Source organism: Sinohyriopsis cumingii, chromosome 3 (genome assembly GCF_028554795.1).
Source record: "Sinohyriopsis cumingii isolate HCF-2022 chromosome 3, ASM2855479v2, whole genome shotgun sequence".
Lineage (NCBI taxonomy): Eukaryota > Metazoa > Mollusca > Bivalvia > Unionida > Unionidae > Sinohyriopsis > Sinohyriopsis cumingii.
The window spans coordinates 103353537-103377912 of NC_142963.1; the positions used below are offsets into that span (position 1 = coordinate 103353537).

At 33.8% G+C, this 24376-nt stretch overlaps 1 protein-coding gene across 1 annotated transcript in view; it reads right to left on the minus strand.

Moving 5' to 3' along the window:
• Nucleotides 1-23459, minus strand: part of LOC149803433 (prolyl 4-hydroxylase subunit alpha-1-like) — a 30025-nt gene extending 6566 nt beyond the window's left edge. The window contains exons 1-5 of the mRNA XM_089953929.1: nucleotides 23386-23459; nucleotides 22999-23162; nucleotides 21170-21510; nucleotides 6836-7000; nucleotides 16-66 (exon numbers count right to left, since the gene is read on the minus strand). Of these exons, the coding sequence (XP_089810055.1) occupies nucleotides 16-66; nucleotides 6836-7000; nucleotides 21170-21510; nucleotides 22999-23162; nucleotides 23386-23459 (795 nt within the window). The remainder of the gene's footprint in view (nucleotides 1-15; nucleotides 67-6835; nucleotides 7001-21169; nucleotides 21511-22998; nucleotides 23163-23385) is intronic.
• Between the last annotated feature and the right edge of the window lie 917 nt (nucleotides 23460-24376).

Genomic DNA, 24376 nt, shown 5'->3' on the forward strand with positions numbered 1-24376 from the left:
TTAAATGTTACGTACCAACGGATCAACATGTGGCCAATACATTCCTCCTATTCCATAATTTTGTGTCTGAAAATGAAATATGTTGGAATACCAATTTTGATACAATCTGAAAACATATTTTAAAGCAATAATATAGCAGCCAACTGTGCGAAGGTCATATTCTGTTGCAAAGTGATATATTATGCACAATGCTATCAATAAATGCAGAACATAGACAAAATTCATTCTTACATAATGTAAGTCTAATGGGAGTCTGAGGGAGGGTTACAGTGCATAATCAAATCAAGCGGACAAACTAAACTTTCCGAACAAGAGAATGATATATGTGTTGCTAGGAAACAGGTATCCCTACTTTGCGATATTATTGTAAATATATTTATGACTACAGCATGAATATATAGGTATCGTACGTATCTTTGTTACGAAATGTTTTTAGTTAAATGATTTAAGTTACTTCCGATGAATAGAAATGAGGTACATGTCTTATTCATAAAATGTTTATGGTCGATATAAGTATAACAAACGTTCTCCATTCAGTTGTATGTACCGAAAAGAGGATATTGTATTAGCTGACATCGTGACTGATATTGCATTGTCGATATATGTTTATTTCATCCTGAAGACATATCAATCTTTTTTTCACAATTTTATCCCTAGCTCTTCGAGTGGCTAGCATGAAGATGTTGCATCCTGTAATCAACTTGCCCAATGAAGCTCTTTAAAAGAAATGTATTTGTAAGTCCTTCTTTTTGTCTGCATATCTCCTTGACATAAAGTGTTACAAGTATTTTCCTCGAACTATTAATAGGCACATTTACCGTATTACTGAGTCTCGTTGGTGGCTTTACTTTGGTTTTGAGTCTCTCCACAGTAGAACTACTGACTGTCTTTGTTCTGCCGGTCTGCGGCAACGATATCGAATAAGACCAGACATTAGACAATAATACACTTGAGTGTATTCGTTGACACCGTAGACACGGCTTATCGTTCATGCATTTTGACTCATTCAAAAAAGTTACCTGTAACTCTTCGGAGTGACTGGCACGCCAATACATTCTAGTACTGAGACCCGTTATCAGTTCGACTCGTCTCCCAAGTCTGTCTGCAAGAGGATGAATGAAATCCGGGAGCGCGGTTCTAGTTGTGTTTCATGAAAATAATCAATAACAATTATGTAGTAAGGGGAGAAGAACGAAGAAAATAGATAAAATCTTAAATATTAGTGGAGATCAAAGTATGTGGTTTTAAGGACTAGACGATATTAAGTAGATAAAGTGTTGTCGGCTAACACAGTTTACATTAACTTCAATACATCAATAAAAGTGTTCGTCGTGGATTTATCTTGTGGATATTTGTGAAAAAAGAAATTAGAAATATGTTCATTGAACACTAAAGTTACATCACGGTACCCTACAAATGACCTAAAGGAGGTAAAACAAAGCTCCAAAGATCAAATGGAATGATTAACAACATATAGACAACCAATGTTATGAAATACATAAAAACGAAATTAAACCCTCTATTATATATATATATATATATATATATATATATATATATATATATATATATATATATATATATGTGTGTGTGTGTGTGTGTGTAAGAAAGCAGTATTATTTAGCATAATCCAATTTTTGACAAGAACTGACACGAATCCTTCGTTGATAAAAAAAGTTACTTTTGTATCGACAGCTATGAAAAGATCACAGCGAATCATTATTAAAAAAAAGCCGTATTCATGTATGAAAGGAATGAAACCAATACATTGAATATGACTGCTTATAAAAGAGTGAAATCTTTGCTGGCTTGGTCAGCATGGAACTAAACATTTAGATAGATCATTATCTAAAGGTAAAAATTATTATCGATGTACTTATAGCAGTATTGCATTGTAACCCTTTGTAAACAAAATGCAATAAATATGACACAAAAGAAGGATATAATCTGAAGCACCACAACCTACATGATTGAAAGTATAAGTACTAAAATAAAGAAAAGTTCCCTAAATTAATTTGTATTCGTTTTAATGTATTAGCCAGAGGTAGTATATAATTTAAAAGAATTGTCGAAAACGGACGCATGCATTACGAAAGACTCGGATAGCTTATTCAAAATAATATCTATCCATCCACCCATATATAAATGTATGTATCTATGTACGTGGTTACGTAGCAGTATGTTCATGCATACACAAACGCACTTACGAGCACATACATACGTATATACATACATACATACATACTGCGACACGGACTATTAGTAAGAGAAACGTTTTCCGTAAGTATCGATATTGCGTCTGATCTAAGGATGTGAATGAACGAGATGTCTTTGACAAATACCAGTCATCTGCAGCATTTTTTTTCTTGCCGCCGATGAAACGATGAGTAGCGCAACGCCATTAAATTGTAACGGAGTTCCTTCAGGCACAGTGTGCAGTTTCTCATTAACGAAACGTCTGTGTGAAGGGGAACTTCCAGAACGGTTGTATTTGAGAGCACGCGCTGGTCCTCCATGTCGATCAGCCGTGCCTCAGACACTAAAGACGTTGCTCTCCGCGCAGACGTAGCACGAATTCGCTTCAATAGTGTTTTATGTATCAACCGGCAATTGTGTGCTGCTGACAAAAGCAATTATGAATGATAACTTGGCGGTACCGGGAATAGAAGCATTCACAATCGCCAAAGGTACGATCGCCAAAGGTACGAAGACACCAATAAGAAAGCGGCTGGTCTACAACTGAGTCAACGGGTATTCTACGGCACCACTCAGTTGTCATTGGAAGCCAACTAATTATCTATTACCTCCACATGTGATTATTCATGGTCACAGTTAAGCGATGTTTGTTAAATTTCATAGTAATTATTTATTATTGTTGCCAATGCCAGTCGACCATCGAGTAAGATTGTTACACATTAGTCACCAAGACTAAGTACATGTATATGACATATATCAGATACATATACAAAGAAAATTTGTTTTACAAAAAATTATTTAAGTGTGGTGCACGTGCACTTCCTGAATTTTAGTACGGATGAAGTCACATAATCGCATAAATATGGCTAGAATAAACGATGGCCTGATCAAGTAAGTATACAGGACTACTTTTTTCACAAAGGTAAAATGCGGCTTGTAAACAGTAACTATTTTAGTTTGACCTTTGCGCACTACCCACATTTCTAGCTAATTATGCACACGCGTGGCTTCAAACGTGGCTGCAATGCACGTCCGATCGCATTCAGTTTACATTTTTCATTCCAAAATCAAATCATCCGATATGTCTTTATTTTTATCATGTTACATGTGTGGGCCGTCATGCACTTGAAACTGGTACAGCATATTATCTAATGGCAACATTATCCACCAAGAGCATTGGAGACCAATACAGCGCTCCTACGGTGTTTTCCCTGGGAAACTACATCACCTATAGTTACAGTTTTAACAGTTTTTCAGTCATATCGCTACGATGTCTGTAGTGTGACTGCAGACATGTAGCATGATGTCCCACCCAATCACATTATCCTGACACCATGCCGACCAGTCCTAACACTAACCTCTTAATGTTGAGCGCCAAGCGAGACAGCTGTTAGTACCATTTTTATAAGTCTTTGATATGACTCGACCGGGGATTGAACCCATGACCTTCCGCATCCGAGGCGGACGCGCTAGCCACTAGGCCACCGGAGAGGTCGCTAGTTCAAGTAACATGACTTTGAGAGCGAATCTATGGTGTATGGAGTATCATGAAAACCTCACAGGTATCTCAGCATGCAAACCATGCGTCCTTCACAAGCACAACTAAACAATGTATATTAGCAGCAGGAACATTAATGAATACGAGCTGACTGAGAGAAAATTTCTTTCATACTTCCATCTTTTCTCCAACATTGTTTCCGGGCCAGATTTCATAGAACGACAACGCTAGAGCTCCGTGTCATCCATTTATAATTACAACTGTGAAACATGTTCCACAAATGACCCATCAAGTCAAATGTCCATGAGAAATGAGATACCAGAGTTTTAAATGTCTTTTATGTATATTATACAATTGACGTACTGAAAAACGTTTCTTTTTCTTTCGGTCGTATTTCCGCATCTTCTCATGAAATCCATTGCTCAAGTGTTAAAAAGTTTAAAAGAATCTGCAATGTTATTTCCTCATAAAATCTTACATTGATGCGGTGGAAACATATTTCAATCGAGACATTTCTTTGAATAAAACATGATTTGAAAAACGTACACGAAAACTTGAGCTAGGGATTGTCGTGGTGAAAAAGATCTAAGATAATAGGGGATGCAAGTCTTTCCTAGAAGTTTTCACAACCAGAACTATTAAGCGTTTATCAGGATTCTGTCTGATACATTCTCTGCTTAAATGTTCATACGGGTATATATCATGTAGTGTACATCAAGGTACGCATTATGATTATTTGATAAATTTAAGAAATTTAATGTACATTTCAATATAGTAAAACCTTGTGTGTTTCATTTGCAATATGCTATTTATATATACTATTTCAAAAAAAAAAAAAAACAAACAAAAAAAAAAAAAAAAACCGGCAAAATATTTGAATCGTTGTTGCATTAAATTATAGGCCAATGAAGGGAAGTTCCAAGAACGGATGAAGATTGGGTGGCCCATAACTGATAAGGAATTTTGTAAATGCTGTATGAAAATAACATTGTACTTTAGAAGAACTTTCATGATAGGTCAATAAGCAAAGACCACACGTATTAGGCACCAATTTGATCCTCCTCTGATGGGTTTAAAATAAAATATTGCCACAACGGATTAAATCCAAATCACTGTTACTAATTCATATATGTTTGTTATCCTTATGACGGATAAAGGTTTTGCAGCTTGAAATAGCCTGTGTTCTTTGTAGACTTTAGAAAGGTTCCAGACTTTGTTACTTGTCATTCCATGGTGTTAGGTAAGATTCATCAAGGATATATTTTATTCGGTTATATCAAAGATTAACACTGTATTTATTATCTCTATTATTTATCGTCTATTTTATTTATTCATTTTGTACACCATAATTGTCGCATATGGAAAATCACATACGATTTGATATGCTTAAAAAGACACCCGGTATATAGATTTGGAGAGAGGATATATCCGATTGACATGCTCAGTCTAAATAAATTAAAAAGACCCATATACATAGGACGATTGAAAGATTTGATTTGAAATCGAAATAAAAAATTTCTGACGTTCAAAAGTAAAATTTTCAAATATCAAAACCTCGACTTTAAGAAATTTGCTAAAATATCTAAACTTCTAAAATTTTGAAATTTTGATTTGAAAAAAAAATGAAATTGACAATACAGACAAGGATTAAATATGTGCTATTTGAAGTGTAACACCTTCCCAGCCAGAAATAGCAATCTAGAATAATGAGATAGCTTACGTTTCACTTATCCGAAAATCTGTCTCCACAAAACTATTGCCTTGTGCAACTTGAGACCTTTCGAGCTGAAATAGTTGCACACATATTTTACATAAGACAAGAAGAAATTACTGTGAAATCGTAACAGTATCTATTATAATTTGATAATGATTGCGTGATGCGAAAATACTCATTAACAGAAACGTTAGAAACCATCCTAATATGAAAGTAAAACTTAAAAGATCCATACAACATATGAATATTTGATTACTGAATCTACCCTTGTTTCAGTTTTATATCCTGTTATGTATATTTAATTTAATTGTTTGTTTGCTTGTTTTTAATTTTTTTAAAAATTCCTTTACATGCCTTTGTAATGTAAAATTGTTTACTGGATTTGACATTGTCCAGAATTGAAACACCGTAACTAGATTCTGACCTTCAAAATCAGTGACAATTTTGGTAAAACCTTTTTTAAAAACATTATGATCTTTCTCACAGTAAGAATCAGTAAGCTGAGTCAAGATCATTCTTGGACTACGTGTCATTAAGCATGTGTCAACTGGTAAACAAACTTCTATTTTTTCCAGAAGGATGAACTTTTGACCCCCATCCGGGAATCTGTTTTGCGTCTTACTCAGTCGTATAACTGATGTTTTCATAAGAATTCAGCCAGTCGTGCTTTAACATCTGACACGTTAAGTTGTATTATGTTGTGACCAGTTTGGGCTGATTTTTATTTTCTTCAAGTTATTGAATTCAATTGATTATTTTCTCTGGAAATACAAAACTGCTCTGATAATTCTAGGAAAAACACATTTACTGGAATTTAGATTCAGGCTTCATCGACTTGCATGCTTACAAACGCTCCTTTATCGCCGATGATGCATAAAGTTGGAAGCTTTGATAGCTTTTGGCAACCAATCAACATTTCATGACCATTAACAAATCTATTTATTAAACATTACACTCCAATTGTACCACGCTACAGCATGCAATATTTTTGTTACAATCGGTTAAAGATACTACTATTATTGTACTTAGTTTGCTAGTGCTATTATTTCTGCTACAGTGTGACAGGGAAATACGGGTAGAAGAACTCTATCTAACGCCAGATCAAGTACGTAAGATTAAATGGATATGAAATAAATTAGTTGTATCTATACGATTGCAGACTGCCTTTTAAATTCTCATCAAATGCATATATATATATATATATATATATATATATATATATATATATATATATATATATCCTTTTATTATACATTTTCATTTTTTGCAGCTTTTGTTAGTTCACGTCTTTATATTTGCTATCATCCAAAACGAATTTCCATTATACATTTTAGAGTAATTCCCTGTAGGTCATTAGTAAAAACCCTGATATATCTTTAAGCACATGCTATAGGCTTGTATGTTAGTCACTCACAAAATTTTCATACCATATTGATACTTGCTTCCTTAATGTACTTTGCTTCACTATCAAAGATGACTTCGTAAAACAAGGACAGTCTGGGAGCGTAGTTTAGGACTTCCTCTTTGGCCCGATATATAGGTATCTTTGTCTTCCTTGAGAAACATTTGAGACTAGATAGTATCCTCTGTGACTGCGGAAAAATTAGAGCAAATATCTTACATATAAGTACTATCAAGACTAAAGCTATTTTGTTACTTTGGTCATTTATGATCTTGCATAACATTTAATGTTGAATGGTACAGATTTCATATTATATTTTGTAATTATGCCTACAATAAAATATCAGAATAACTTTAAAACCATGCTTTATAATACCGTCAACCTTGGCTTTAATGAACTCACCAGAGAACGAGTGATCTTTAAATATAAAGAATCGGTTAAAGTCGCCTGATATTTAGTTTTGCTAACTACACTATTTATCTAAACTTTCGAACTTTGAAACAACGAAAATTGGAAAATAACGTGATTAGAATGCCATACGAACTAATAACCTCGCCATTATCAAAATAGATGGTAATGTCAATGTGGGAATGAATAAACGATACAACTTCACGGAAGCTAAAGAAATGAACAGGCAAGATATATTTCTTACAAAATATGACATACATTGGCCTATAATCAGTTCTCGTTGTTAAATCTGTTGGGCTCAACCCAATAGCAGATTGCCAGGAAATTGTTTCATGTACTTCTATAATAAGTATTTGAATTTACTCTTTCTGAAAATTGGGTTAGATGTATGTTAGATGACGCATGAATCCAAGGGTTAATTGATAGTTTAAATGTCAGAATCATATTTACCAATATCATGTTATGGTAAGATTTTATTGACACCAGAGATCTTTGTGGTCTTCAGGCACTGGACGGCACATGCAAAGTCTTTGGTTAAAATTTATATTTTTTCCAACAGTTGTATCAACCGTTTTGTTATATATTTTTAAAGATACGGTATTTGTATCATACAGTTGCTTTATGGATAAAGTCTAGACTAATATTGATTGTTTAATTTTAATAATTTCTCATTTTTGGAAAATGTTGCAAATGCCTTTAACTGTCACAAGTGACTTTTAATGGACTCGCCGTACGCTAAGTTGCTTGTAAATGTTTCGATGCCTGGTAGTGCTTCATCTAACTGGTAATAGTGTTGTACCCTTTTCCTCTCTCCTCTGCAAAGAGCCTCGTATCTTGTTTTCCATTCTTCATCGGGAGGAGGTTGTAGGCTTTTCGTTCGGTGTTCTTCTGGTATAGCACTAAGCTTCGATTTGAAATAAGTAATATTACTGGCAACTCCTTTGTCGACTGGATCTGAAATACAGGCATTAGCATTTATTACGTTTTGGTGTGATTCATTCTATTCAGCATTACTATATCCTATCGTTCATCCTTTCTTCAAATTTTCCAAATGATATTGTCAAATAATTTCTAATACATAATCTAAGGAAGCATATCTCGAAATTTATATTTATGATCTGTTTTCCTCTTAAGACAAAACTGGCACTTAGGAAGAACCGTATGTGTTATCAAGTCAAAAGATTTAAAAGAATAACGGCAGAAAGAATCAATCCGTTGAAATAAAAATTAAACATCTGATTGAGATTCCCTTGTAACTGAATGTCAATCATGTCTTATTGAGAAAAAATACTGATTGGCCACTGGTAAAGGTAGGTGTAACTCTTAGTACTCTAATAATTTTCTGATATAGGTAAAGGCTATCTTCAATGACAAGCGATTTCTAAGCGTACGATCTTCATGTATTTATTTAACGCATTTAGATATATTTTGTAGTTTATTTCAATTCAGAAGACCTTGGTGAAGTATTTTCTGTTTATTCATTAAAATAAGCTTTAAAATAAGCCTTCTGTTTAGTATTTGCTTTTGTACTTAAAACCTTGTTGAGCATGAATGCTGTCATATGTTATCGTCAAGCAGTTACTTGCCAAACAGACGTGACTCCTTAAATTGAGTCAAGATACGTATCGATTAGGTGTTCATCAGAGTAGTTATAAGTCTAAATGGTCCCATTTTATGTTCAGACTCGAAGTACTCACACCGTGGACCGCCTTAAGGTTGGTCCCATGTTATGTTAGGTCTTGAAGTACACACACCGTGGGCCAGTTTAAGTTTGGTCCCATGTTATGTTAAGACTCGAAGCACATCGTGGACCGCTTGAAGTCTGGTCACATGTTATGTTAAGACTCGAAGCACATCGTCGACCGCTTTACTCTACTCTAGCTTATTGACCGGACTATCTACTAGAAGGAGGATAAAATCTGAACGGAGAGATTTGATATATCTTTATGGGGTTTTTTTGCATTACTGAACATTACTTCAGCTTTTATTAGCATAATTCTGTTGTATATCACCTTACGTAAGTATATGGCTTTCAAAACCAACAGACGTATTTGACCACGTGTCTTAGACTTAGGGGAAGCACAAGTTTATTTTTGGAGAATATTTAGTCAGGAAAGTCAAACTACGAAAACAAAACAGCTACAAGGCTCACGATGAAGCTTCAAACATTTTCAAAAGGCGGATATATTCAACATGTTGCTCCCAATTGAATGCTGCACATCAATGTATTAAATAACCACATGATGATGCTCAAATAATTGTAAAGTCATACGGATCTCCATAGCAATCATATGCTCTTTTGGGTCGTCCATAATAATTAATATCTTGTTTGGGGTCGTCAATAGTAATCAGTACGCTGTTCGGTCGCCCATAGTTATGTTATCAATATGCTCGTCCGTAGTCCACATCAATCAATATGTCTTCGTTTCTCCATAGTAAAAACGATGCTCTTAGGTCGTCCATAGTAGTAATCAATATGCTTTTGGATCGTCCATAGCAATCAATATACTCTTGGGTCATCAACAGTAATCAATATGTCTTCGTTCCTCCATAGTAAAAACGATGCTCTTAGGTCGTCCATATTAGTAATCAATATGCTATTGGATCGTCCATAGCAATCAATATACTCGTGGGTCATCAACAGTAATCAATATGTCTTTTGGACGTCTATTGTAATCAGTATGCTCATGGTCGGCCGGATCCACAATGATTCGATTATAACCCTGAATCCGCAACTGGGGCTTGGCTCATTTCGTTAGTTAAAAATGAAAAAAAAGAAATATTAGTGTCTCAACGAATGTTTAGGAGAGACAATATAATTGTCCAGAAATCCGTGAAAAGATTAGCATCCTTTCATTGCGATTGTGCCGGATAATTATGAGACTATGCAGCTACAGGTATTAAGAATAGCTTTGACCTATTTCAGCTCTCAGTTGCTTAGTTGCGCCATGTGTCAACAGGATATGTTGGAAGAAGGGGAATCACTTTTCTTTCACGAGTCTTTAGAATCATGGAAAATTTGGGCTGGCTATAAAAAATGGGTTAAATTTACCTATGCATATAATAAATGTCCCTTACAATGAATTACGTCGTATTATAGCGTCCGGCTGAAGAAACTATTTATATTTCTTATGGACATTATAAATATATCAGAATGTGCTATGTTCTATTTTAACAGTAGCAGCTATACTATTACTTAAGAGACTCCTTACATACAGTTATAATGGTAACATTGTCGCAAATCGTTTCGCTAAAATATTTCTTTTTCAGTGGTACCCTTATGTACTTGGCTATATTTTTTAAGTATGACTGAAATCTACACCTTGCCAGCCGAAGGAAATGAATCAGAATTAATCCTGCATGTTACTCGTATTTACCAAAAATGAAAATTTTAAGAAGTGTGTAAGAAGGACGAAGTGCACTAAACACAGAAGTTATCACATGAATTATCTCGTTGAAAGTTCCAAACCTAGGAAATGTGGGACTTTCTTTATGGAAAGAATAAACAAGACTGTTGCTGTAATTGTTTTGCCTGAACATTGTTTCCAATCTTTTAGTACTTTGCACAATCAAAACAATGATTTTTCAAACGAGGAAACAAATGATTTTACATGAAATATATAAGTAAATAGTTGACTTGTTTGCAGAACAATCGTTGAATAACTAGATAAACAAATAACACTATCAAATTAAAAAGCGATCATAAATATCAAAACTTCATAAAAACAAACAATGATTATATTTTGAATGAGTATTTAACAAACGGAGTGGAGATACCTGAACCACGTATATCTAGAATATTTAATGAAAAAGTATATACTAGCCATTTCCCAACGCAGTGGGGGTTGAGATGCAATTGTACCGATATTTAAAGTTGATGACACTTGTAAGACCAAAAAATATAGAGTTACTAATCCAGTAAGTTGCTCTTTAAAATTATTTACCAGGAGTTTACATGAGAGACTTTAAGACTGACTTAAAGAATAAGTTGCAAACTTCTGACAAGCTATGTCTGTATAAACATTAAAAGACTTAGGCAACGAAAATTATTTCAAATTTCTGTAATCATAAACAGCTATCAGCTTTGACTAAACTCCTAGTGTCTTGAGAATTGAAACAGGTCGACATGAAAACTATATAAACAAGTGGAGTGATCACTGACATCTCACCCCTGTCTCTGTGGGTTCGGATCTTAGGCTGGGCCAACGTTTTCATGTGTCAGTAGCTTCCTGTGGAACGATAGTTCTTCTCGGGATTATCCCGGGTTCTTACTCCAGAAGATATTCTGTCCACCATGTACAAGCTTATCATGTGCTGAAAATTGGCGTGAAACCCACAAATCTCTACTCGTGGTAGTGCCACTCCTCAAGTTAATTATGGGTTGTCTCCGCACAGATGCATGTGTCACGGTGATATTGTGGCCATTTGTCAACATTGTCAAAGTTCAACATCGTCATTGTGCATGACTAGGAACGTACTGGATAAAATCGGACATTAAATGATAAATCCTTTGGAACACGTTTTAAGTCCCCGTTCGGACTTCCACTTTTTGGTTGAATTTTGTGTACCACTGTTAAAAGCATCTTCAGGTGGGAGTGGGGGTTGAGGTGGGGTGAGTCACAAAATCAGGTTATTATATTGTTTTTCTTATTCCTAGTTTATTGCGAGGGACTCCATTTTAAAACTATTCTCTTTAGAACATTTCCCTGTTTTGAAGATAAAATTCATGTTTGCTTTTCAAAGGTTTATCAAACAACCTGTGCGAAATATTTGGTCCTTTTGCCCTAATTGTATGTCACATTAGGTTTTAGCATAATAATTTACCCAGTATTGCGTTGTTTTGTTAAGAATTACGTCACATGTTTTCGCATCATCACAAATTCTGTAAAAAGCATGTTTCGCTTTAATATACACAATTTCGTTTGCTTATTAAGATAAAAATATAACAGAATTTTAAAAATGTCTATAAATTCTTTACAGTATTTTTTTCTCAGAGCTCTTGTTGATCTTATGAAAGATGGTCATTTGTTATTTTGGTTATAAAAAAATCCATGATCCTTTTTTCACCATTTTAAAACATACTTTGTAGCTTGAAGTACAACGAGAAATATAATCGAGTTAACTTCGTCTAGGAATCCTGAGGTGGCTCAGATATACCGATATCTCTTTATATTAACAAACCTTATATTTCTGTCGTCCGACCAATGATAAATATAACTCAGACACTTGAAGGTCTTACACTAGTAGATAAATAAGTCTATACATCTGGAGAAAATGTATTGTCTTGGTATTGCAATTGAAGCCAGATTTCAAGGTTTTCCTAGTCGCAAGAAATATCTTCGCAATGAATACTTATTTAAATTCTAGCTTCAATGGACAAATGCAATATCATTCTACCTACCCTTCTTCTGGTATTCTTCTAAGAGTTGGATGGATTGCCACGGCATTCCATACTATAATCATGAAGAAAAGAAAATGAATTTAAATTTATTTACGCATATACCAATATTTATTAATATGCTTGTAATAAAATATTTTTCGGAACATGCCATTTTTATATATTTTAAAACTGTTTCCAACAGTCTTTAATGCTGGATAAACATGTGCCTGTCGATATCATGTACAGCTTATACGATCCGATTTACGTAAAGGAAATTTCCCAAAGAAAATAAAAACACACAACATACAAGCTATTCGAATAGCTCGTGTTGTTTTTCTTTGTATGAGCAATAGCGAACCGCTACCTTTCTGTTACAATCGCTGGTCAACAAGTGACATTTAACGGTGACATTGCATGCAAAGCCGGAGTTAAATGTCACTATTTATTCATGACATGCATTCCAGTAAATGTCACAAATACCGATAAACGTCGCACCTAAAAATCGCAAAATGTCCTTGGCGGTACAGCACTTTCAGTTTTCGCCGTCTTTGCTGTATACAGGTAAATGTCACTAAATGTAACACAATGAATAACAAGTACGAACTCCTAAGACAAAAATAATCATGTTCCAACCGTTTCTCCTTATATAAGACTGTTGAACTGGGATCCAAGAACATTACATCAAACTTAAAAGCATTTCTAGACAAGGAAGACGGCGCTGACTCGCCGAAAGTGGGCTCGAAGATATATTTTGCAAATTAAAAGCAAATTACTTGACCATAAACTAATTTAATGGACACAAAATGTTTATTACTAAACCTCATACTAACTTATCAATTCTAAATAAAATATTTGTTTGCATCAATTAGACGATAGCGACAATTAGCAAATATTAATTTTATTTTTATTTTATATATAATACATGCTTGAAAAATAGCTTTGTGTATTACGTTTAACGATTTAAAAGATATGACTGACAACAAGCATTATAAGAAATGTTTTAAAACATTAAAAAATATATAATAGTGCATGGTGTAGGCGATAATAATTCGTTTTTATGATTGTGAACAACACAAGCTATTATGACATTTAAGTACAAGGTGTATCTACGACGGCTGTATGAAGTAATATCTAGTACGCCTTCAGTAGTAAGCAGATATATGTTGGACCTCTACATAGTAAGCATAGGGTTATAATTTTAAAGAAAAGGAATTTCCCAGGGTGTCATCATTGATTATACTGGCTTTTTAAATAAACACGTTCTTTATCTTAGATATTGTTCAAAGAACCTTTAATTCCCTTAATTTTGGTGTATGATTGATGGTGTAATATGGGTAATAGTGTATGCAGATTGACCTTACTCCAGATGTGCAAATTAAAAAAACTGATAGCTCCACTTGGTTGTTTTCACTTTCTGGACTTCAGAGGTAAATTGTGAAATAAAGGGCCAATAACTTTTTTACATTTTATATATTTGGTAATTCATCCACTGCACTTTCAGAAACTTGTATTGTCTAGTTGGGCAAAATTCATTTTCCCTATTTTAATAGGTGCTAAAGATAGTGTACTTTAGACTAATTCAGGCTGACTCTTTTAGCATAAGGGAGCAGTCATTTTTGTTACCAGTGTGCTTAGATCATGTACAATTTCCAAAAGTACAATATCCAAAGAAATATAAGCCGCATTACATCAAAGTAGCATAGAGGTATACGAACGTTCTCTCCACTGTGCATGTTTCAAATGCAGAAAACTTCACCTTACATGCGTTACACTCTCAAAAGTACATAATAACTGGCAAGCGCCCCCTATACGGATTCCTATGATGCAATTGTCTCGGAACTTATGTTTCACATATGTTGTAGGTGGAATTAACTACACAAATACATAGTGCATTCACTTACAAAATAGCACCAATACATTGTGAAAAACTGACAAATGACAAACGAAATTAATAATATCATTGGCACAAAGACTGCACAATGTGAACGAGAATGAAATGTTAGCATACTAGAATAATAGGCCAGATTAGATCTGTTCAAAGAAACATGCATGTAAATATACCATGGTATAATACCCACATTTGAGTGAGTTGTTAATAACATTTTGCCAGTTTTGTAATGTTGAATCCTTAATTCTTTGAAAAAATAGTGAGAACATTTTATCTTGCTGCCAAAATCTTAATTTAACCAAACATACCTAAAACCGAAACGAAATAATATGTCTTTGACTTTTGTAGCCCAGTTGACACGGTTTGTTTCATCTAATGTTTTCAACATTCGATAAAATTGATCTCGGTATCGTTCTGAAGGCATTCTTTCGACCTTCAACCAGTATTTAATGCTTTGTAAAAAATACGAGGTAGAAAGTGGGTATCTTCCACACTCCCCAAACACAATCGCATTATTGGTAGATTTAGTAGCAGCTAAATACTGTTTGCAAATATTGTATTGCACAATTTCAATATCTCTACTAAATTCATATCAGCATGCAGTTGGTGTTATTACCGAATAAATATTTTTAAATGCATCCTGTACTCTAAAGCTGCCGAATCTCTTTTGATAATTCAAAATCTTTGAATTTGCTTTCTTTGCCTGAGCTGCTAGTTCTGCTTTGCGTTCGTTTAAACCAACTTTGGGGTGAAAATAACCCATGTATTTGTAACAAGGTACACATTCAATACGACTGTCTTTGAAAACCCATACCTCCTTTCGCATGAGATATCCCTGTTTCTGAAAACAACTATTTCAGTTTCATCGAGATTGACCATCATGCCAACTTTATCACAGAGACGTTCGATAACATTTATTTGGCTCTGAAGCAGCTTCACTGTATCGGTACAATTAGCAACATCATCAGCGTAAATGGTTGCAAACATATCATCATTATCTTCTGAGATAAATACACTTCTGTTGTATTCGAACTTCAGCTGTGTAATTAAATCATTAATAAAAAGAGTACACATGATAGAGCTTAAAACACAACCTTGCCATGTACCTAATGTACATTCTAAATAAGTAGTTAAACATTTGGGTGTTCGAATACTGCTTTTTAGAGTTCTATACACATCTATTAAAATGCTTACTTTTTTACCATTCATACCCTTGCTTATTATTGACTATCAATATATATCATTCTGTACTTAACCCAAAGCTTTTTTTTAAAATCGACAAAAAGACAATAAAATCATCCTTTTCATTTGGATATATATTTCTGTGGTAAAGCCTGATCATTGTCGCATGCGGAGTATTTTTTCCTAAAGCCTACCCGCGCTTCGACTAAAACACCATTGTCTTCCGCCAACGTGTATATACGAGTGTTCACGATATCATAAAAGACTATGCACAGAGTATCAATAAGAGAAATACCTCAGTAGTTGCTTGGATAGCTCTTGCCACCTCAGTTATATATAGGACAGATAATACTCTTCTCCCACTGTTTAGGAAAATAACCAGATTCAAAGATTTTGTTGAATAGAGCGTTACGGAATAGCAAGATCGTTTCCTTGGTATCATATCAGGTTCAACGGTTTTTGTTTTTGATTTTAAGTGAACATCTCATAATTTCATCATCTGTAATTGAATTATTTAAGTCATCAACCTTAAGTGAGGTAGTTCTTCGCTAACAATATTGTCAGAGTTTTCTAACTCGCACACAGGCTTCTTCAATAAAGATTTAAAGTATTCCTACCATTTTTGGGGAGAGATATATTCTATTTCTTTTTGAGAATAATGCCCTTCCCGTTTCAATATATGCCAGAATTGTCGAGGGTTTTTCCTTGCTTGAAGTTAATTTGTTCATCAGGAATTCCCTAGTGTATCCATTTTTGAGAGAGAATATTCATTTAAAATCTGTTTTATACTCTCTATATAACCTAAGGTCAGCTTCAGTATCATATTTCCTAGTTTTATTTCTGGAACGGAGAGTGTTTGTATAACCTCTTAAATTTATTTCGTCTTATAGTGAGGAAACGTTTCACTACAGGTCGAATCTCGCGTCGTGAGTTTTCAGTGGTATTCGTCAATTATATCCTACCTTTTCTTACCTGCTTCTCTAACCGCCCGTTTGTGTTTGGTTTTTTTGCATCCCAATATCCTCAGAAAACTATGCTGGAAGCCTTTGTATAATAGTAGGTTCAAATGAATTGTTTCGTTTTGTTGTGCTTTCCAGATGTTCTGTTGTACTTTCTAGATTAAGATTATTTGTAAGTGCTTTGCCGCTCTCCCGTTTCTATCTCTCAGAACTTTTAATATATTATGGCATTGATATGTTACTGTGTAATGATAAAAGTTCTGTACAAATGGTTTCTTTTCGATTCTTTGTTTTCATTCTGCAAGTAGTGCGTTCTAAAGTAATATATGCTAAATCTACCTAACAAATGTTATATGACGTTAAAACCAGAATTTCTGAACAGTTCTTACAAGTCAATTCGACCCGTTCTTGCTCCAATAGTCTTACAACATTATTATCATCAACATATTAGCAAGATTTGCAATATCATTAACTTGTTTTGACCTTCTGTTTGTACTATATATCTATCTTCATGTACTGGATTTCAAATTATGTACATTTCAAAACCCTCACGTTTAACCATTTTCACGACTCTTTTGATCATGTAGAAACGGATAGAGAACAACGGCTTAGACTCTATAAAGTCCAATTGTTTCGAAGACAATATTAGCAACAACCACATCTCTTCATACATTTAAGAGTACTAACAAATATTCAGCATGACCTGTGCATATGAATCAAAGAAAGAGAAAATTGGTGCAACACATGTTGCAAATAGCTGGAGAAGATGGACCAACAATAAATCATCATGCAATTAGAAGTTGTTGTCAATGTCAGAGCTCCTACAATTTCCAGATTATTGCAAGATGTTGTAATTTATTGTTTAAAACCAACGATTAGCACATTCATCCAATAAACAACTTGGACAGTTTACAAAATGAACTGATATATGACTATGCAAAATGTAATGGAATTAGATACTTCACTGAATTGTTGTCATACAAACTGACAGTACCTACATCAGCATACATGTTGTTAAAAACATCAACAGAAAGAGAAAATCTGAAAATATTAAAATGATATTTCACCTCTGTCAAACATTGCTTCACTAAGTGAAATATTATTAGTAATTGCTTATCGTGCTTTGAACGTATATTAGAGGTATATACATGTAATAAATTTCGCACGTGCGATTGATTCACAATTTGTCTTCTGCTCTTCTTTATCTTTCTGCTAAGTAATTTTTATCATGTGTTTTAGTTCTTGCTGGCTTTCAAGTACCTAGTGTGTGTAGGGATGATACAAATCAAATGATAAAGAAATTGTTTATAGGACCACACCACGCTAGTTGTGATAATTACGTGTCCAACATATGTAAATTCGGTCATCACAGAGAGAGAGAGAGAGAACAATGACCTTGCACAGTTTTTAGTAAATGGACCATTGAATGCTCTTTTAATCTCCACAGTTTCCCTCTCACCTTTTATGATGCAATACACATTTATTGTTGATACAAATTGAACTGGATATACCTGCGAACGTTTGCTAGTCGTATGCGGAAGGGGATATATAGATAGATAAATGGATAGATGGATGTATAGTTACATAGAGAAAGAAATATGCTAACAATTGTCGCTATGAAATATCTTCTGGAAAATAATAATGGCCTGACAGATGCATCGACACTGGGACTGTACTTACCTAACAGATGTCACATTATTGTCGTTTAAACTTGTAGGAGACAAACCCCATCAAGGTTTGTGATAGTTTCCGGCCTACGTGTCCTCTATGACGCCCTCTAACGTTATAGATTTTGGTCATTTCCGAAACTAGTTAAATAAATGTCTACTGGGAGGTATGAAATGAATATGCCATACCACGCTAGTTGTGATAATTACATGTCCAACATCTGTAAATAATTCGGTCATCACATAGACAGAGAGAGAGAGAGAGAGAGAGGGAGAAAGAGATTTTCTTTGTAATAATACTGTATAGAAAATATTTTCATTAAAAGGTAGAAATTATATTATGTCCACTGTTTATAGTTCTCAATCATATATATTGTTAGCCCCAACGAAGAATGAAAAAATAAATATTAGCATTGTCTACGTAGAGATCATGTTAGCCTCATGTCGTTTCATTTATTATTATTTTAAAGTTTAATTATATAACATACATCTACGGTCTTGAAACAATGCTAGTTTTGTTTCAACATCTTTTTAGAAGTTATGTCTACTGACGTTGTGTTGAGGTAAATAATAATACTTTGTGCCAAACAACCATGCAAAATAATTGGCTGGTCAATAAATCACAGGTATCTACGACTGATTTCTCTTTTTATTAGGCTGAACATCTAAGCATAAATTATTGTTGAAAATCCACATGTGAGTGTCTGATTTTATTAAACAACTTTCTTTGATTAACAAAATACCTAGTATTTTGGTAATTCTGTCACTCCATTGGTATGATATGGATATTCCATCCTTTACTAAGAACGCTATAAACGTTTGTCTTGGTTTATATTAAAGAACAAGTACTTTATTTGATATATTCATTGATAAATTCGAACATAATCTCTTTATTCAACTTGGATTTATGAAAAGTAACAAATCTAACATAATATCATTGGATTACATTAATTTATTAAAATGAATTCCGATCTTTAATTTATCAATTTTTGCATTGTGATTTTAATATGTAGGCAACGAGGATTTGAAGCTCATCAAAAAACTAGATCCAGTTAACTTTTCATTTATAAACAAGTGCATTTGGCTAGAGGGATAGTTTATCACTTTTTGAATTAAGATTGTACATTTTTTCAATCAGGATTTAAGACTTTGCCTTTTTATTTCAATCTAAAAATTGAAAACTAAAATCTTTCAGTTACAGCACTCATTTTGTCATAGAACGATAAAGTACTTTTTTTTTCCTGTTTAAGATAATGTCAAACCACTCTCCTTCGTTTTATATAAATTTTGTTTTACATCTTGATTTTAATACGAAAATACTTCAGTTAAGAGCTCCAACAATTGTAATCACCAGAGATGTTTTTTATTATGCATCAAAAGCTATATAAAGACATTCGAAATTTTACTTTTTCGGATTGTAGACTTTAATCTTAAAATATGATAATTTTAGCTGGAGTTTAAGACATTGATTTTCTTTTACATTTATCTGAATGAGAAATTAATGTCATCATAATTACATTGCTATCATATTAGAGTCCTTAATTAACTACTTTTTGAAATGATAATATATTTTTCTTTATATAATTTATACTAGAATAACTTTAAATGTCATCCCTGGATTTCTGACATCATCCTGGATTTCAATAAGCAGGAAATTTGCAAAAAAGGAACGTTATCTAGATAACAGTACTCTTCTTTTAAGAATGCAATCATCATTAGATCATTAAAGTTCATTAATTGGTGAAAAACTTTCAATGTCAAGTTATAATCATCTAGATTCATATATTAGCATGACATTGACTTATTTGTTTAAAAAAAGTAACGCTAAATAATTAGCATTGTGACTCAATTACTTGAAGAGAAACCCACACAGACGATAGTCTCATTCCAGTAAACACGACTGTAAATTTATATCCATTTGTTGACTCCAAGTCTCTTAACTTTCATCAGGCGCTTTTTGCAAAGTTTATATATTAATAAGCAGTCCTTGACAAAGAATGTTTAATGCAACTACAAAGAAATTGGATAACCAAAACTCCTTTCCTTCAAACTTTGTAAACAGATTACAGTTATCATTTCATTGCACTTGTAAGTTTTCCCTGTTCTTGTCGAGTGACGTCGTCCAAGTAAGATAATTAGAAATATCAACCAACTGAAAGAATGAATACTGCATTTCCAAAAAATTACGATAAATAATAGTGATACATCTTTTTTCAATACTATGACTTGCCTTTTAGATCCTCATTTTTAAATACAAAGATTAAAAAACAGACTAATGTACAGGTACAAACCGATGACAATGCATGTCAAGAAAAGTAAACATACACTAATAATGATGGAGAGAGATTACTAAAAAGCCTAAGATAAAATGACTTTCTTTCTCTTGTTTTTAAGGTTTTTCTTCGCTTGTCTCATTATAAGCTTGTCACCCTTTAAAAATGAAGACCACTGTAGCACACTGTGTACGTAATACCACCACAACATCAGGTGTTATTATTTTATTTTCTGTGCGAATATGCACATACAACGCATCAGAGCGTAAACTTTAAACACCCGACATCACGTGGTATACGGTACTAAATCTGATATTTTAACCGATTATATACTTTAGCTAGCCAATTTGCTTGAACATAATATAAAAACGAACTTTTTTTCCGAGTGATTAATGCGTAAATTTTATCTAGTGGGTAACAAACTCGCCCACCTGATGCAGTGGCGCAACACCTTTCCAAGCAACCACCACAATTACGGAGAAGGAATAGAGTTACGTTTTGCGGGGTGAGGGGCAGAGTCTCTTCATACCATACTGACTTGATAAAATATATCCATTTATTCAATCGATGCAAGCACACACCCTCATTAAAATAGTACTCACCGAAGAATAAGCCTCCGCCAAACGGAGCACAATGTTGACTTCTTTGACGTCTTCTGTCGACTCCAAATATCTCGCTTCAAGAGCTTTAATCAAGGCACGGAGCCAAACAATCGTGTCATATGTTTCTCCCTTTTCATCAGCCACCTCAGATATATACAAAATATCCGATGGGGTCAGAGGGTCTGTCTGAGTATCGAGGATCTGACCCCTTATTAGTTTATCGATGTCCAGCTTGTATGTATGCCACAGCCTTAAAAGGGCCATGGCTGCCCCTTTTACGTCTTCCTTGCTAGCAAAAAGCCGGGTTTGATTAGCGATAGTCACCATGGTGATGTTGTAGGCTGGGCACATATGAAAATGTATTGCAAAAGTATAAAATCACCAATGCAAAAGTGTCAGGGTCAATAAGATTTGAATGCGAATATGTTACATATCCCTCGTAATACCAAACTCATATACATTATTTTGTCCTATGGCTGCGCTTCATAATGGACACGTCCAACGCCCCTGCGCTTTACACGATAACATAGAACACCACAAAAATAATATGTAAATATTAATGGAGATTTTTCTAACGGGATTTACCACATACATAGAAATATGTCTGTCCGTAAACGTGATTCTTTCAAATTTGCATCTCGCAACATTTTTGTTAATTTGGGGGACACAGGGGTACATGTTCGGATAGTAGATGTAGATTGCTCTTTGATAATATATTCATATAATTCCACCGAAAATGGCTTGTTTCTACGCTGAACAAATACAATTTTGCTAATATATCATAAGTTAAATGGCACTCCAGCAGAAAGGTCTACGTTAATTATGAAGTCCATAAGGGAACACCGTTTCTCGGGATTGGATGAAATGGATAACATGGAATCCACAACGATGCCATGAATGTCTTGCATGTAAATAACTCAAGAGAAGAAACCAGAATCTCATAAATATGTTCATCTATAATGTATTACATCATATGTCAAGCGCCATCTGAAGTGAAAATACCTATTTGTATTTTTAATACGAAAAACAACAACCAAATTACAGATTACATTTTTAGTCATATTTTTCAAATCCGTTTAACTGTACACTGTCTATATATTACAAATATAAAAATGTATGACTCATTTTTATACCCATCGTAATGAAATGGTTGTTATCATTCGCACCCCTTTCATGTTATGGATAATACACGATTGCTAAGCGCAAACGTTTCCGGGAGCATGACAAAACAGTTTATGTCCAAGGATCGACACCTTCCTAGAGTGATCCGGCAAATCTGTGTAAACAAGAAATTGTGCATGATCGAGATTTTTTTTACAGAGAAATAATAATAATAATAATAATAATAATAATAATAACAACAATAATGATATTAATAATAATCAGAAGCACAATAAGTCATTTTTTTAGTGGCAAAGGAATAACAACCACCTGGATAATATTTCCAGGCATATTCAACAAAGTAAATCCGTCACAAGATTGATCCAAGTCTCTTAAAGTTAGATAAACCATCTGAATGCGATTTTCGTTATTTTTAATACATGCACTTAATGTCGAACTTTGAAACCTATGTTTGTGGAATCTACTCTTGTTCTAACAATGTATATCGAAGTTAAAATGGCGATATGGTTGACAAATGTAATACAATTATTTCTTAAAGTAAGTTCCACCTTAATGGTTTCCACGACAGAATTTCGCTAATGTTTGATCTTGCTGGAAAATGTTTGAGATCAAAAGTTCAATAGTTTTTTTAATACGCATGCGCACCATCGATACTAATGTGGATGGGGTTGGTCTAATCCAGTTATTTTTGATATTATGAACATTACCTCTGGATACTTCTGTTTTAGGGCATTGGTTACAAAATATGAGATCTGCTATTTGGCCCCACATATAGTACAACCTCTGCACCAAGTGAAAGGCATTGATTGGATTTTCCACATAATGTTCCTGACTGGATAACCGAGCCTTTCCTTTCACGTCGGATAAAAATCTGAAGAAAGAGACAGCATTAAATAACTACCTACGTATATATAGGTACCACCAACATATCTTTTTCAAATGTTTATGTACAAACCTTTCCACTTATATAAACATATGTTTTTGAAATAAAGAATTTTAACTTAATATCTAAATAAAACGTGTTTTAAACATCCCAGTACAATTTTTACAGGTCAAATATTGCGACTAAAAGAAACTAATTTAACGCTTTTTACCTTTGCACTTCAGGTGATACTTCCAGTCCGTCTTCTTTAGCCTTCCAGGTATATTTTTCCAAAGCCTCTACCATTTTTACCTCTGATTTCGCTAAAATCTCAATTTTGCACACGGCGGTGAAAACATTACTAAGTGCGTACTGAAATAATTGTACAAATATAAGGATCCAGGCAAAAACAGTTATTCTAAATAAAAACATTGTCATTTACGCTGTTCAGTTTTCATATAATGCATACAAGTTAAACAATAGTGAATGCTTTTGAGAACGACAGGTGTATGGTTTAAAAGCAAAAGCACAACGCCCTACATAGCCGTGTTAGAGTAAAGCATACATTCCTATAAGGGGGCGGGTCCAGTGAGACGTTCATTAGTAAAACACGTGGCGATAGCAAAGTTTTAACAGTTCGTGCAACATATGGTCGCCCCTGTGGTGTCTTTGACCATTTGACATAGAGGTCATTGATGACTTAAACAACGGTACTAATTTATACATAAATCATGAAGTGTTATTATGATGAGTTAATGAAACATATGGTGAATGATTATATATATATTCCGTGAACTTTAAACTTAAATACAAATTCCACCTTCGGATGATTATAAAATCTATTGCCAGATTTATCTACAGAAGATTTTGTCATGGATATATACACTAAATATAAATGTTAAATTAAGGCGGCATAACTTGCTTACACGAAGTGATCATTCAGACGGCAAAACCTATTTAATTGAGCATTTTTGTTCCAAATTGCTGACAGTATCTGAGCTAAATTAATGGATGATATTTGGAGACCCGACTGCCTCGAGAGAAAAAAGTTTTTTTTTCTTCAGATAGTCTGATAACTCGTGGATTCTAGAGAAAATAATGTATGCCTTTGACAATGGATTATCTTGACTTTAAAAAAATAATTTGAGGATTGTTTGATTAGGAATTTAAAAATATATGGTGAAGTTTTGTAGAATGTTGTTTTCTTCTTCTCGTGGATAGTG